Below are 16,257 nucleotides of genomic sequence, written 5' to 3' on the forward strand. Positions count from 1 at the left end.
AGGACCAGAATTATGCAATACCAGAGAAGAAAGAACACACAGGGATTAGTGTCTGTTATTAAGTGAAGCTATACATGACCGTAAAGCTATACAAGCTAATAGTCCTCATTAGTTATGCTTTAGCTAATGATGATGTATAAAATCTCAGGACTGACACAGATACACTGATGGTGCCTTAAACAAGATATTTAACCCTTAATCGTGCTACTGACTTAATTCTGTTTTTGGATAAATACTCAATACTGCCTGATGACTTTATGAAGGTAAAAAATTACCTATTTGCCTCCTTTAAATTTACTCACTGTTTTGTGAAAATGTGAATACATTTGATTTTATTTATTGGCTTGACATTGATTTAATTGTATCTTTTTTTTGTTATTCCTCAATTTCAAATGTATAATATTTATGACACTCAAACAAGTTAAACACCCAAAAAATAATGTGTAGTTTATAAGTGATTGAACAAAGCACAAGGAAAGATGATACTTAAAGTCAACACTTCAATAGAGTTTGTGGCTTCAATTGCTGTGACAAAATGAAGATGATGCTTATTTGATTTAAGATTTCATTTATTTTATTTTATTTTTTATTTTTGTATTATTTTAGGAGATAATTGTGAAGCACTAAGGTGCATTTTCTCTTATTTCCAATGGGAAATATAAGCAGGAGTACAAACATTTGCATTTACCCCTATTGCTCTGTCAGGTAAACAAAGTCCAAAGGTCTCCACCACTCCCTCATTGTGCCATTGATAACGTTTCATGTAATGATAGCACACACTCACTCAAAGCAAACACACTGGCTATATAACCTCTGCTCTTTCTTTCTACTCTTCAGAAACTCGTAGGAAAAAAAAGCTCCTTCAGAAATGAGGGAAGCCGCGCCGCTCCAGCCGGACCCGAGTCCTGATATGGAGGCTCAGCATAACTCACGCTGCACTGGTCCGAGTCTGGAGAACCGGATCCTCACCCAGGCCTCACCATTTCTCCTCCAGCCTCCTTCATGGGCGAACCTGACCTTGTCATGTCCAGCTCTCCGTCCATCCAGCCTGTCCTCTACAGCCTTGTCCTCTTCTCTGCTGTCCACCTCATCCAGCCTGTCCTCTACAGCCTCGTCCTCTTCTCTGCTGTCCACCTCATCCAGCCTGTCCTCCACAGCCTTGTCCTCTCCCCTTTTGTCCACCCCATCCAGCCTGCTGTCCTCCTCTCTGCTCAGCACTGAGAACACTCAGTTGATTTCTAACCCCATTACTGGCTCTTCTTTCTGCTCTTCCCAACCTCTGAGTTTACTGGTTCACAGCACAGCGCCACCCACTGGCCCAGAAGCTCATAAATGTCTCAGTGGTAAACCTGGAGAGACAAAAATAGAGGATGATGAAGTGTGCTCCACTGATGATCTCTCGTCATACAGTGAGGAGCTAAATGAGGTATGTTTTTGCATCAGCTTTAATAATATCCTTAGAAGGTTTATGCATTACTTTAAAGACAGGACAGGATTGCTTTTTATTTAAATGTGGGATCAGTGATTTCTTTCGAATTATTAAATTTCTTTTTACCTTTAACAAAACTCTTGCTAACACTTCAAGCCACTTATAGTCCACATTCCACAAGGAGGCGTCTCTACTTGGATCTACTTTGGATTTATCTACACTGATTTTTTTTTTTTTTCAAAACTATGAAATAACATATAGAGCATTAGGCAATTAAGTAACAACAAAAGCAACAGTTAGTTGTTATATTAAGACACGAAGGTCAGCTGTTCTGGAACAGTTCTTGCAAGACCAGTATTGTTAAGTGCATTTGCAAAACCCATCAAGCTACATGACAAAACTGTCTCTTATGAAGACCTTTCCAGGAAAGCAAGACCCAAACTGAACTCTGCTGCAGAGGAGAAGTTCATTTAGAGTCACCAGCCTCAGAAATCACCAATTAACAACCAGCACCTCAGATTAGAGCCGTTATGAAGCTTTACAGAGCAGAAGTAACAGATATACAGTGGTGTGAAAAACTATTTGCCCCCTTCCTGATTTCTTATTCTTTTGCATGTTTGTCACACAAAATGTTTCTGATCATCAAACACATTTAACTATTAGTCAAAGATAACACAAGTAAACACAAAATGCAGTTTTTAAATGATGGTTTTTATTATTTAGGGAGAAAAAAAATCCAAACCTACATGGCCCTGTGTGAAAAAGTAATTGCCCCCTGAACCTAATAACTGGTTGGGCCACCCTTAGCAGCAATAACTGCAATCAAGCGTTTGCAATAACTTGCAACGAGTCTTTTACAGCACTCTGGAGGTATTTTGGCCCACTCATCTTTGCAGAATTGTTGTAATTAAGCTTTATTTGTGGGTTTTCTAGCATGAACCGCCTTTTTAAGGTCATGCCACAATATCTTAATAGGATTCAGGTCAGGACTTTGACTAGGCCACTCCAAAGTCTTCATTTTGTTTTTCTTCAGCCATTCAGAGGTGAATTTGCTGGTGTGTTTTGGGTCATTGTCCTGCTGCAGCACCCAAGATCGCTTCAGCTTGAGTTGACGAACAGATGGCCGGACATTCTCCTTCAGGATTTTTTGGTAGACAGTAGAACTCATGGTTCCATATATCACAGCAAGCCTTCCAGGTCCTGAAGCAGCAAAACAACCCCAGACCATCACACTACCACCACCATATTTTACTGTTAGTATGATGTTCTTTTTCTGAAATGCTGTGTTACTTTTACGCCAGATGTAACGGGACACGCACCTTCCAAAAAGTTCAACTTTTGTCTCGTCGGTCCACAAGGTATTTTCGCAAAAGTCTTGGCAATCATTGAGATGTTTTTTAGCAAAATTGAGACGAGCCTTAATGTTCTTTTTGCTTAAGTGGTTTGCGCCTTGGAAATCTGCCATGCAGGCCGTTTTTGCCCAGTCTCTTTCTTATGGTGGAGTCGTGAACACTGACTTTAATTGAGGCAAGTGAGGCCTGCAGTTCTTTAGATGTTGTCCTGGGGTCTTTTGTGGCCTCTCGGATGAGTTGTCTCTGTGCTCTTGGGGTAATTTTGGTCGGCCGGCCACTCCTGGGAAGGTTCACCACTGTTCCATGTTTTTGCCATTTGTGGATAATGGCTCTCACTGTGGTTCGCTGGAGTCCCAAAGCTTTAGAAATGGCTTTATAACCTTTACCAGACTGATAGATCTCAATTACTTTTGTTCTCATTTGTTCCTGAATTTCTTTGGATCTTGGCATAATGTCTAGCTTTTGAGGTGCTTTTGGTCTACTTCTCTGTGTCAGGTAGCTCCTATTTAAGTAATTTCTTGATTGAAACAGGTGTCGCAGTAATCAGGCCTGGGGGTGACTACAGAAATTGAACTCGGGTGTGATAAACCACAGTTAAGTTATTTTTTAACAAGGGGGCAATCACTTTTTCACACAGGGCCATGTAGGTTTGGATTTTTTTTTCCCTAAATAATAAAAACCATCATTTAAAAAAATGCCACAAGTAACCACAAGTAATGAAACATTAACCATTTGTTTCTTTATATTATAGTACCATGAAGTTGTTTGGGATTAATGATACATTTATCACTAGTATCAAGACATTGCTTCAGAGTATTATAACATCACTTTGTAGTTATAACTTGCGCTGTAGTATCATTAAGTTGCTTCAGAGAATAATAAGTTATTTTTGAGCTATGATGCCAGCAGTACAAATATATTGCTTTTTTGGGTTATGATGTATTGCTCAGGTGTACCAGTAAGGCAATAATTCCAATAATAGTACCAGTAGTAGTACCAATAATTCTTTCCAGTGTATTATTATTTTCCTCTGGAGTAATTATATAATTCAATGAATCATTCTGAAGTCAATCTGGAGTAATGATAATTTGCTCAGTACAAAAATTTAGTTACTTATACTGGTGCCATGATATGAACAGAATTAGAATTTGTTTTGGAGTATTATATTTCTTAGTTGTTTCCCAGAAGTAACACTAAGTATGCTTTCTGAAATACTGTTGGGTCAACCCACAGTCCCTGTTAGTCATGCTACATGTCTAACTTTCATCTGAGTAACTATACTCAGACTATAAATAGACTGCATCAAACTAACTATAAGTCACTCTTGAATAACCCTGTCTGCTTCTTCTAAATCGCTTCCATTCAGAGAACTGAAAATATTAATAATATAATATGTCATAAAACCAAATATTATAACAGTTGCAAATAAAAAAGGCCACACACAGTGCATCTATCCCAGGTTTAAAGAGTGAAATAATTTGTTATCCAATTAGTGTTAATTTTGTCAACGAAAATAATGATGAAAAATATTTGTTGTAGACATTATTTCCTGGGACTAAGACGAGACGTTAACGAGACGTCAGGGATATTAGTGAACAATAACAGTGATGAAAGCAGCATGCAATATCGGCTACGAAAAAAGACGAGACTAAAATGTGGTTTAAAAAATATAAATACAGTGTAACCTTGGATTACGAGCATAATTCGTTCCGGGAAGCGGGCTTGTATTTCAAAACACTCGTTAATCAAATTGAATTGTCCAATAAGAAATAATGGAAACTCAAATTATTTGTTCCACAGCCCCCCCCCCAAAAAAAACTACACAAAATATAAAGAAAAAAAAATTTTAACAAATTAACCTTTACCTTTAAAAAGAATCTCAACAGAGCAGTGTTTCCATTAGAATGTGTGTGTGTGTGTGTGTGTGTGTGTGTGTGTGTGTGTGTGTGTGTGTGTGTAAAAGCGAGGGGAGGAGGGGAGGAGGGGTGTTTGTTTGTAAAGGCAAGAGGAGGTGTGTATGTGTGTGAAGGGACACAGTGTCCAATGACAAAGTGCAGGCTGATACAGAGAGGGAGAGAGAAAAGGGATCTTTAACCTCTCTAATAAGAAGGTGGATGATTACACCAGTAAGAGAGATGCACTAAGACCCAGCGGGGAGACGATTAACCACAATGCCGCAGCACAAGAGAGAGAAAAACTGTTGGCTCAGTTGTGATCAAGTGAGGCTTGGATTTTTATAAAAAATCTTTGCTCGTCTTGCGGAACACTCGCAAACCGCGTTACTCGCAATCCGAGGTTTCACTGTATGTGTGACTGTTTCATATATGTGTATACCAGTGTTTCATGTGTGTGTGCGCATATGTAAAGTTTCAATAAAATAAATATAAATAGCTGAAAACATCATGTGAAAAGATAAACTTTAAAATGTTAAGATAATTATTTTGTGAAAAACGTTAAAAAAAAGGGTATTAGATTGGCTATAGGGTTTATTAATAATCTTATTCCAAAAAAGATTATGTATTCATTGACTAAAACTAAACAAAAATACTTAAAGGTTCCTTTGACTAAAGCTAGACTAAAATGTCCAGACTTTCAGTCAACTAAAACTTGACTAAACAAAAATAGTATAAGATCCACATAAGAGCAACATCCTTTATAATAATATTATTTCTGCTTAATATTGCATGTAGTTTTTAATGTAATTGATTCTAAGAATCTCGATTACATGCAATATAAGAGTGTGTGAAGTCTATATCTATCATTTTAAAGTCCTCGGCTCATGAGGAACAGATGGAGAGTGACGGTGAGTCCCCGGCTGAGATTCCTGTCCTGAGTCTGAGGCTGAATGAGGAAGAGGAGAAGCAGACGCTTGAGCTGGATGAAGGGTTTGGAGAGTTCGACTCTGGATCAAATGAAGCTGAAGAATTACTGAAGGAAAAGAAGGTGGTTTTATACATTTTATTCATTTCAGTTTATCTTAATTTTAAAACACAGAATGTTAAAAAGAGCTATTTTGACTCTCATGGTTTTATACAAGACCCTCCTGTGAGTTGTCTATAGTTTTCTACTGACCCTTTTGAGCTCTTTAATGCTCTACCATCTACCTCAAAGTGAGAATGTGACTAACAACTGGTATTTGCTCTAGACAAGACAATCAAACTGTTTATTTTACTCTGCATGTGATTTCTACAATCAGTACAAGCTGCTGAATGTGGTCTGCTGCTCCCTGGTCCATAAAAGCCAATCTCCAGGCCAGGTGGACTGGGATAAAGAAGGGAGTGTGTGGAGTGAAATAAAACTCCTGGGTACCGACATCACCCTGAGCGACCCTGAGTTTCTGCTTAAGGTATGCTTAAGGTAGTGTGTGTGTGTGTGTGGTGTCTGAGATGTGTCCATAGGGGATGTACTTCATGTTTTTTTTTTGTCTTTAAGATATCTTTAGTTAGTTAAAAATTTCTGTTTATAACCACCAGGTGGCTGTTTACACCAGACAGGAACTAAACATCCGCGTCACCGCCAACTTCCTGCTCGCCCTCGCTGCTTACCTGCCCAACTCTAAATCACACCTGAGGAGGTATTTCTGCTCCGCCGTGCGGCTGCCGTCCGATTGGCTGGAAGTGACGAGGATATACAGCACGGTATGCTGGGAGTGTTCATTAGAACATATATTTATTTTTTTGTTTTGTTTTCTCTGGCTGATGTTAGTCAGTGACCTTTTTGCAGATTCTCTTTTAACAACCTATAAAATTCATATGGTATTCAGGGAGTGTTATGGAACCACACAATATGGTTTAATGTTATATGCGCAATGCAATAAACAATTGCTTCGTATGAATGTGAAAAACTTGATTTGATTTTATAATATGAGATGCATTAAGCGAGTCATGAGCAATGGTAGAGAAAGTGGAGCACTTTGTCATTTTATTCAGAGACTAGTCCTGGGTAGAGGTAGCTGCAGTAGACATGAGTGGACTCATAAGACATGAGTGGGCTAAAGACACGGATGCCTGAACACAGCAACACAACTGAGGATGCAGTGTTTTAAAGTGTTGTTTTATATTAGGACATTGACTGCACCTTTCTTAAAAAGTTTCTCCTACAAGTTTCTCTAAATGGACAAAATGTGTATTGTCTTATTCTGAACAAAGTTAAATTAAAAATTAAATTCTGCCAGTAAAAACAGGTTAATCTAATCTCTCAGAAATGCACATCACCAGCACTGTACAGTGGTTACTCAATCGGACTGTAGGTCCTACCGTCGCCGCGCTCGGCGGTACCGTTTGGCTTTGTGCGTTTGCTGACTTTTACCGCTGAGTGGCGCTATATAACTACAGACTGACGCCTCATGCCTTAGTTCATTCTCTGCTGGATTAATGAGACACGGAGTTTTAGAACTGCACGTAGTAGCGGATAAAATCAAGTAAAACGTAGTTAAACAAATTTATAATCACAGAACTAAAATGACAGTACAAATGTAGAATTCAAATTAAATTAAATCTTATTAGGATCAAATTTAAACAAAATAAATGTTGATACAGTGAGCCTTTGGATTTTATCACGTGTAATTAGAAAAGACGCGTGTAGGGTTTTGTGTCGTCTTATATCTTGTGTTCTTTAAATTTGTTAGTAGATTTATTAACTGAAATAAATGACCATAAAATTATAACATTGTCAGGACGTTCTACTGCGTCAGCTGATGTTGGTCATTCAGCCCCGCTTGTGTTTTTGCGTTATTATAAAAATGAAATGCAGTAGACTGTAATGATCTGTAACGGATTCGACCCATGTTGCACGGGCGGCACCATAAAGCATGGACACGAGGCGAGGTCTTACGGGTAAAGGGTAATTTATTTAGGTAAAATGGGGAAGGAAAGTGTTGAAGGAGGAAGAATGGAAAGAATGGGATAAAGGTTGTGCATGTGCAGTTCCGGGGGCTGTGCCACACTGGCATGCGGGCACACAGCTGACGATAAGTGTTGGTGCGCGGAGTGGCAGAACTGAGCACGCGGAGGCAGCGCTCCTGCACGCTCCCTCGTAACGGCGCTTCTCCCGCTGTCGATGGCCGGCGCGAGTCCTCGCTGACGTAAAAACTTAACACACGGTGCGGGAGTGAAGATGCCGCAGGAGCTCGCGCAGCTCTTTCTCGCGCGTCACATCGCCCCACTGACATGCTTCTTTCATATTCTCCATCACATCACGTATTTCCCAGACCTCGAACAAAACTCCGCGCCTTGCTTTTATAATGCGGAGCAAGCCCGAGATCATATTAACGTTAATTATCGCCAGCCGGCACGAAAAGGCGGCTGCGTCCCTTTGCTGCCTATTCAGGGAGCCTACGGAGTGAGCGAGTAGCGATAGTAGATTTGGGCGCACGCCTATCACAGACGCAAGCCATGGCAGATCATCATAATTGTCTTTAACTTGTATTTTATAAGGTTTTCCGAGCGGTGGTACAGCGCAACGGGGGTCATTATTTACTATTAAACATTAAACGAATTTACAAAACTTTATACGTGCGATTAAGCGCTGATTCTACATAGGAAAGTAAAGAAGAGGATCCTGATGCTCAACATTCCGGAGACCAAACCCCATTTAAATTAAATTAACAAATATTGCAAGTAAATAACAATAGCCCACGTTTAAAATAGCATTTTTATTTAGATTATAAAAAATAATCCTGCATCTATTTTAGGTGTTCCAGCTGCCACTGTTCTAAAGATCAAATTAAATCAAATCTTATTAGGATCAAATTTTAGCACAATAAATGTTAACACAGTGAGCCTTTTGATTTTATCACTTGTAATTAGAAAAGAAGCGTGTAGGGATTTGTGTCATCTTATTTCTTGTGTTCTTTAAATTTATAGTAGATTTATTAACTGAAATAAATGACCATAAAATTAAAACAGTGTTAGGACGTTCTACTGCGTCAGCAGATGTCGGTCTTTCAGCCCCGCTTGTGTTTTTGCGTTATTATAAGAATGAAATGCAGTAGACTGTTATGATTTGTAAGGGGTTCGACCCATGTTACCCAAACGACTCAGTTCAGATGTAAGTAAATGGATAGAAAGTAAATGGCTGTGCTGGGGGAGGGAGGTGCTAATGATTTGGTCGGCTCCGTGTGTGTGTGTGTGTGTGTGTGTGTCGCGGTGGTTGATTATTCAGTGAAACAAAGGCTCAGCTGAAAAATGTTAGGCACATCAGTCACTTAACCCCCAATAAAAGGTATTTAGTTGTAATATAACAGATGCGCACTAAATACCAAACCTAAACCAGGCACAAGGATTAATAAAACAAGATAGCCCCCATACCCATTTCTTTTTTTATTTTAAATACCAAAGAAGATTATTGTGTATACACTGATTAAAAACAATGCAATTTACGCTATTATAAGGAAAATCTCAAGTTCTTCCATTCCAAGGATTAAAAATGTTAACTTTAGAATTTAAATGTACAAATTTAAATCACTGAAAGTCAGCCTCAGATTCAAGAGGTTTTTAAAGTGGGGAGAAGTGCATTTCAGTTCCCCTGAATGTATAGGTGAGAACAGCCGATTCACACCTGGGGAGGGTGAATAATTTGTATTTGAATGTTGTCTGGCATTGTAAAGCACTATAGTGACACTAAAAGAACAACCCAGGATTAATAGGAATTATTATACTGCATAAACATTATTTAGCACAAAAAAAATCCTCGCGCTCGGGAAAACTATGCGTGCGGTTGAGGGCTGATTAGACTATAGGAAATTAAAGCGGGGGGTTTTTATTTAGACTATAAAAAAATAACCTGCGTCTATTTTTAGGCGTGCCAGCTGCCACTTTTTAGTTAGAAGTTTTTAATACAAATCTTATAATGCCCACATGACATGACGGAATAAAGGCACGGCTTATTATAATCCCGGGCTTGCACCCCGCGCTATAAAATACTTAGGGTTTGTTGGGTTACAGTGGATTTTACTACGCGGTGTAAGTGCAATGGCCATTCGTCCGCTCGCGCTGACTCTGCTCTCCGCGGATGGCCAGACCGGCCCCTCCCACCTCTCGCTCCTTTGAAGTCCCCGGGGCGCGTTCCATTTGCCCTGCTTGCATGCCGCACTTCTGCGTTGTTGCACGCGCGTTACATACACAGCGCGTAGTAAAATCCACTTTAACCCAACAAACCCCGAGTATTTTATAGCGCGGGGTGCAAGCCCGGGCAACGATAGCAACGATAGCTCACCAGTCATGTGTAATTCTGCGGTCCCGCTGCTTCGCATGTCCGAAGGGAAGGACGCCTAACTAGTGATTGAGGAGCGATATTGATTTGGGCGCACGCCGTGACAGGCTGAAAAAACTGTTGTCAGATTAATGTGCAAAAACTATGTAATAAAACTATATAAGACTACATGGCATGTATAAAACTCAACTTTTATTTAAGCGCACTAACAATAACGAAAAAACTTAATGATTTTGTAAATGTTTGAAAGCAAATAAGGTGCGCTGTTCTGTATTGTTTTTGGTGAACTTAAGCGCGTCAGAAAATGAACTCAAACGTTTTTTTAAATGGTCAGAGTCAGTCTGCTTGCTGTTTTCCCGACGCATCCATAATCAAACTTCATGGAAAACTTCATGAGTGCTGATTTAGACTATGGAGTAAATTAAAGAGGAGAATCATGATGCCGAATCGAAGTACCTGAGCCCAAACCTCATTTACATTAAATTAAATTAACAAATATTATAAGTAAAAAAAAACAATAGCCCACGTTTAGAAACCGTTTATAAATTCTTTCCGACATGAGTTGGCCCGGTGTTATGCGCAGAGCGCCGGGAGATTTCCTGAAGTTTCGAAATCGCGGGGCATTTTTTCTAAATAGATGCTATCTTTAATAACTGATGGAGGTTTTGAGCTGTATATACACGCATTCCTGCCTAAACAACTCTTAAAACTACACCTGTGACACAATAACAGTAATATTTCGAACATTCTGCAGGCTGATATTTGGAGAAACGAAAGAATAATGAATAAACCAGTCGTTGGGTCAAAATAACCCAACCAGGTGTTCACTTGTAAACTACATCTCATATGAGCCAACATGAGCAACCCAACACTGTGTTTAAAGTACCTGAAATAATCCAGAACTTAAGTAACAATAAACAGATACAGAGATACGCTGTATAACAGTCACTATTGTATTTACTGCAACGAGCGAAAATGTCACTTTGCGCCACCTGGCGGCCATTTTACGAATGACTTTAAAATGCAACTGATTTATTTTGGCCGCTGACGTTTTTACACGGCGGTGAGCGCGACGGTAATAACCATTCCAATTGATCAACTACTGTATATTAATGTAGTAGGTTACATTACTATTAAAAATGTATGCTGGTTGAAAAGTCTCAAAACTCCATGAGGAAATTAGGCTCGAAGCTCTCATGCAATAAAAGCCATCCGTGCAACGGCTCAACGTGTACACGTCATGATTTTTCAATTTTATTTTATTGCTTATTTGTCAGACCTTGTCAAATGAATGAACTGTGATTAATCAGATTTTTTTGGAGTGGCCTAGTCAAAGTCTGGACCTTCGATCAAGATACTCGGGCATGACCTTAAACAAGCATCCATGCTCGAAAACCCTCCAGTGTGGCTGATTTAAAACAATAAAGAGCAAATGAGAGTGGGACAGAATTCCTCTACAGTGTATGAAAGTCTCATAGACAGTTATTGCAAACACTTGATAGCAGTTGTTGCCACCAAGGGTGCCACAATCAATTATTAGGTTTAGGTGGCAATTACTTTCTCACATAGGGGCAGCTACGTTTGGAAAGCTTTCTTTGTTAAAAAATCATTTAAACTGCATTTTGTATTTACTCTGCTTATCTTTGTACAATAGTTAAAAATGATGTCGGAGGCATGAGGATGCAGTCCGAGTGTTGAATCATCGAAGCTGTGATGATATCCAGCACAACAGCACAAATTCAAATTCTAATTTTATTTGTCACATACACAGTCATACACAGTACGAAATGTAGTGAAATGCTTACACGACCGCCAGTGACCTTAAAAAGAGAATTAAAGCTTATAATACGTAATAAATATGAATAAAAGAAATACGATAGAAAATTTAAATGAAAATAAAATTGAACTAGGAAAAATAGAACTAAAAATAGAAATATGCTGTAGGAAAATAGAAATATACTGTACAACATTTAAGAAATTGTGAAATTTTGATATTTTTGGGAGAGAGGTGGTGTACAAATATGCATAGGAAAAAAAGGGTCTTTGTGCAATGGTCCAGAATGTAAACGTAAACATGTAGTGTAGATGTGAAGTTAGATGTGCGTGGAATTGTCCATAGTGTCCATGGATGTATAAAGATTGATTGATTGATTGATTGATTGATTGATTGATTGATTGTGAAAAGATTGTGTTAGTTCTGCATAGTGGTGTGGTTGAGAGACCTTATCGCCTGCGGGAAGAAGCTCCTCCTCAGTCTCTCTGTGTTGGGAGCGGAATCGCTTCCCAGACCGCAACAGAGTGAACAGTCCATTGTTGGGGTGGCTGAGGTCCTTCACGACCCTCCTGGCCTTGGTCCAGCACCGCTTGGTGTAGATTGAGTGCAGGTCAGGGAGCTCGGTGCGGATGATGCGCTCAGCTGATCGCACCACCCTCTGTAGAGCTCGTCTGTCCTGCATGGTGCTGTTCCCGAACCAGGTCGTGATGTTTCCCGTCAGGATGCTCTCTATGGTGCAGGAGTAGAAATTCCTGAGCACCTTAGAGGGCAGTCTAAAGTCTCTCAAGCGTCTGAGGTGGTACAGACGCTGCCGGGTCTTTTTTACCACGGTGTTGATGTGACAGGACCATGACAGGTCCTGCGTGATGTGAACACCGAGGTATCTGAAGCTGTCCACTCTCTCCACACAACCTTGAGCCTGATATTGCTTTTATATAGTTTCACAAACACCATTTATTATCTATTATTTGTTATCAATGATCAGTTTATTCATTTAACCAGTTATTTCGCTTCACCACTACGTATCCTTACACAGCTGATTGAACTAACTAATTTCAACAGGCAGAGCTGGCGACCAACAGTTAGTGACCAACAGTTAGTGTGAAGGTAGTTTTAAATTCTTACCAAAACTATGTAACCAAAAAGTTAGGGGAATAAAACAGGTGGTGGACAGTCCTGCAGATCTCATAAGTATCTTTTTATATTTCCACTTATTCCGCTTTAGAGAGTCCAATTCCGTTAACTTTAGTTAAAAAAAAGTGCAGTATGTAGGGGGTAGAATCTTTTGTTCCACACACCAAGTAGTGCCTTTGATGTTTGAGAGGGATTTTGGATTCAACCTTGTTTGGAAGCTGGTTATCTTTGTGGCCCACCTTAGGCATGCATAAAATATAATGGAGGCGATTCGGAATGACTTAGAAGTGATTACTAATGATACAGTGTCTTAAGGTGACATAACGTTATCAGATGTGTATTCTTGCTGAAAGTGTTTTTGTGACTGCTTTTGAATGGTGGTTTTGGCAGGCAGCTGTTCTCTCCTCAATACTGTGGACTGTATACACTTACTGTTACCCACGCTGTAACTGAGAGTTAGTGTAATTAACAATTATTAGAACACACGTGACATGGAGTGATACATACAGTAAAATATCCTAGTGCTGTAACTGTCTATTATCTCAACCTGTGGAATGGCTCATGTCCAATCAGATCACTCAGTCATACAGTAACTAACTGTTATAGTACAGTATAGTATAGTACAGTATAGTATAGTACAGTCTTATACTCTAAAATCTGTCGTGTCAGTGTTTTACTGAGTTCTGTTTCTTTTCTTGTGGTTTCAGTGTTTCAGCAGGTCTCTGCCTTCAGGTCTGAAAAAAGCTCTTGCTGACAAATTCAAGCAGTTCAGCGAGTATCAGCTGGCCAAGTACAACACGTGCAAACACCGCTGTAAACACATCAAGAACAAAGGCAAAGCAATGGTACACACACAGACACACACACATACTGTATCCATTAATATTCATGTTCAGATCACTGTTTCACTAATGTTGAGTCCCAACGACTGTGTGTGTGTGTGTGTGTGTGTGTGTGTGTGTCTACACACAGGAGTTGTCCCCTGAGAAATGGAATGAATGGGCCAAGCTCCTTGCAGCAGAACCTCGTACTCTTAAGGGATATGTGAGTGTGTTCCTCGTTTCTTTTCTGAGATCTGCCTGGATGTTTAGTTCATTATGTTTCATTATGTTTCCTGATTGGTTGGTTAAAGTCTGTGGCTGTTGCATACAAAGAAAAGGTTAGATTGGTTTAGATTAGATTTTACTATGTTGTCATAGTGCAAAGTTTATACTGTAAACTAAGCCAATGAAATGCAGTCAGCAACTCTCAAGTCAAGTCAAGTGGCTTTTATTGTCATTTCAACCCTACAGTTGGTCCTACATATAACATAAATTAACAACATAAATTAACAACATACATTAACAAAACTAAGACATAAGTTGACTAGCTGAAACATTTTTTAAACAGATTAGCACTATTAAGTAACAAAAACTATTTAAGTACTAAATACAGTAGTACTATTTAAAAAAGACAACATAAAGTCCACGTGCAAACAGAGCGACAGCACGACAACATGACACAATCAAATACTGTTATAATGAGGTAGTGAGATGAGAAACCGTAAACATTTCTTGTTAAATAGCAGCGAAGATAGAAAAGAGTTCTTGTGGAAATAACAGGTAATAAATATTGTACAAAAAGCACAATAACCAGACTATCTATCTATCTATCTATCTATCTATCTATCTATCTATCTATCTATCTATCTATCTATCTATCTATCTATCTATCTATCCATCCATCCATCCATCCATCCATCCATCCATCCATCCAACAATCTTTGTCTCTCTGTCCATCCATCCTTCCAAATGTCAAACTATAAAAGTACTTTTTTAAATATTTAAATAAAACCAAATGTTGGTTTGTCTTTGGTTTGTGTGTGTGCGTGTATGTGTATGCGTGTCTCTGTGTGTGTGTGTGGCTTTAGCTAAAATTGGACCAGCGACAATCAGTGGATAAACAACAAAAAGAGTTTAACATGAAGAAGCTGATAAAACAACTCCACATTAAAGAGCCGGCAGAGTCGGTCATGAGCATCCTCGGGAAAAAGTACGTACTGTAGTGCTGTGAGTCACACACATGAATTGCAGTCAGGTTTAGTCAGAATTTTAAAGTCAGGTTCAGCAAAAGCAGTCAAAAGTAATAACATGTAGAACACAAAAACAGAAGCTCACTGAGACTTTACAGGACAGTAAGTTATAGAAACTAATTGAGAGAAAACACAGAAGAGTTGAAGATCTTGGAGAGAGAGAACCCAGTCACAGGAAGGGGGTGAGGATGAGAATGAAACACACTCATAGATCCAAACCCAGGGCACGGGCCATAACGGGGATCATGATGTGAGAACCAGGAAATACATCATATCATATGTTTTATTTATTAAATATAAAGAGATGGACAAGGAGACGCATGAATACCGAATATCATTACAGAATAAAATACTTTGGAGACACAAACATGGAGATTTAGCTGCAGTTGTGTTGCAAAGGGTTTATTTAAGAGGCGATCCAAAGTGAAAGAAATGTGTTAAATTACAGGTACCCGGCGGACGTGAGGGCGTTCTGGCGCAGCGGGCTCAGTGGGGTGTGGCAGAGTGAAAGAGCCAATCAGAGGATGAAACTGAAGCAGCCGGACACGTGGGAGACGCTGCTGAGTCAGAAAGGAAACAGCGCCACCACCTGGGAAAAACTCATAGGTCTGAATAATCATTTCTCTGTCTATCTTTTTGATACATTATTTTTTTCATTTATTAAAGAACAGTCTATTATACTTTTATCCATTTGTTTAGGAGCCTGTTCTCTACAGCAGGTATAAACAGTCTTTCCCTTCCCAACCTCTCTTCTTTTTTCCCTCTTAAAGTTAATAAGACAAAAAAAGCTTTTGCCCTGAAGCTGACTGACAAGTCATTAGTGCTCTCACACTGGAGACTCCTTCTGTAAATGTTAATTTAACATCTCCTTACAGATAATCTCACCATATGACAAATAAAACATGCTTTCCAATTCATTTATATGTAGCCTCCACTGTACACGTCCCTGTGAATGAGCTGTAACTATAGAAACCATAACCATAAACAAGAACATTACCATAAACCTGTGAACTGCAGCTGCTCTACCATCAGAGCTGCTGTTATAAAGAGTTAATCAACACCTTTCTGATCAAACCGAATCCAGAACTCGTGCCTAACCTGAAGTGTGCTGTGTGTTTATAGATAATAACTCTCTGCCCTTCATGGCGATGCTGAGGAACCTGAGGAACATGATCACAAAGGGGATCAGCCTCAAACACCACGAGATGATCCTCAAACGACTCAGCTCAAAGGTTTCTCTCTCTCTCTCTCTCTCTCTCTCTCTCTCTCTCTCTTACTCTATGTA

The 16,257-nt window shown here is 39.3% G+C and overlaps 1 protein-coding gene across 2 annotated transcripts in view; it reads left to right on the plus strand.

The window, feature by feature from the left end:
• Positions 1-16,257, plus strand: part of LOC128532963 (telomerase protein component 1-like) — a 59,044-nt gene that overhangs the window by 1,233 nt on the left and 41,554 nt on the right. For both annotated transcript variants that reach the window (XM_053507119.1, XM_053507120.1), the window contains exons 2-10: positions 838-1,426; positions 5,551-5,724; positions 5,978-6,127; positions 6,255-6,419; positions 13,609-13,746; positions 13,874-13,945; positions 14,811-14,932; positions 15,421-15,578; positions 16,095-16,204. In XM_053507119.1, the coding sequence (XP_053363094.1) occupies positions 869-1,426; positions 5,551-5,724; positions 5,978-6,127; positions 6,255-6,419; positions 13,609-13,746; positions 13,874-13,945; positions 14,811-14,932; positions 15,421-15,578; positions 16,095-16,204 (1,647 nt within the window). In that variant the 5' untranslated portion in view covers positions 838-868. The remainder of the gene's footprint in view (positions 1-837; positions 1,427-5,550; positions 5,725-5,977; positions 6,128-6,254; positions 6,420-13,608; positions 13,747-13,873; positions 13,946-14,810; positions 14,933-15,420; positions 15,579-16,094; positions 16,205-16,257) is intronic.

Source organism: Clarias gariepinus, chromosome 11, assembly GCF_024256425.1.
Source record: "Clarias gariepinus isolate MV-2021 ecotype Netherlands chromosome 11, CGAR_prim_01v2, whole genome shotgun sequence".
Lineage (NCBI taxonomy): Eukaryota > Metazoa > Chordata > Actinopteri > Siluriformes > Clariidae > Clarias > Clarias gariepinus.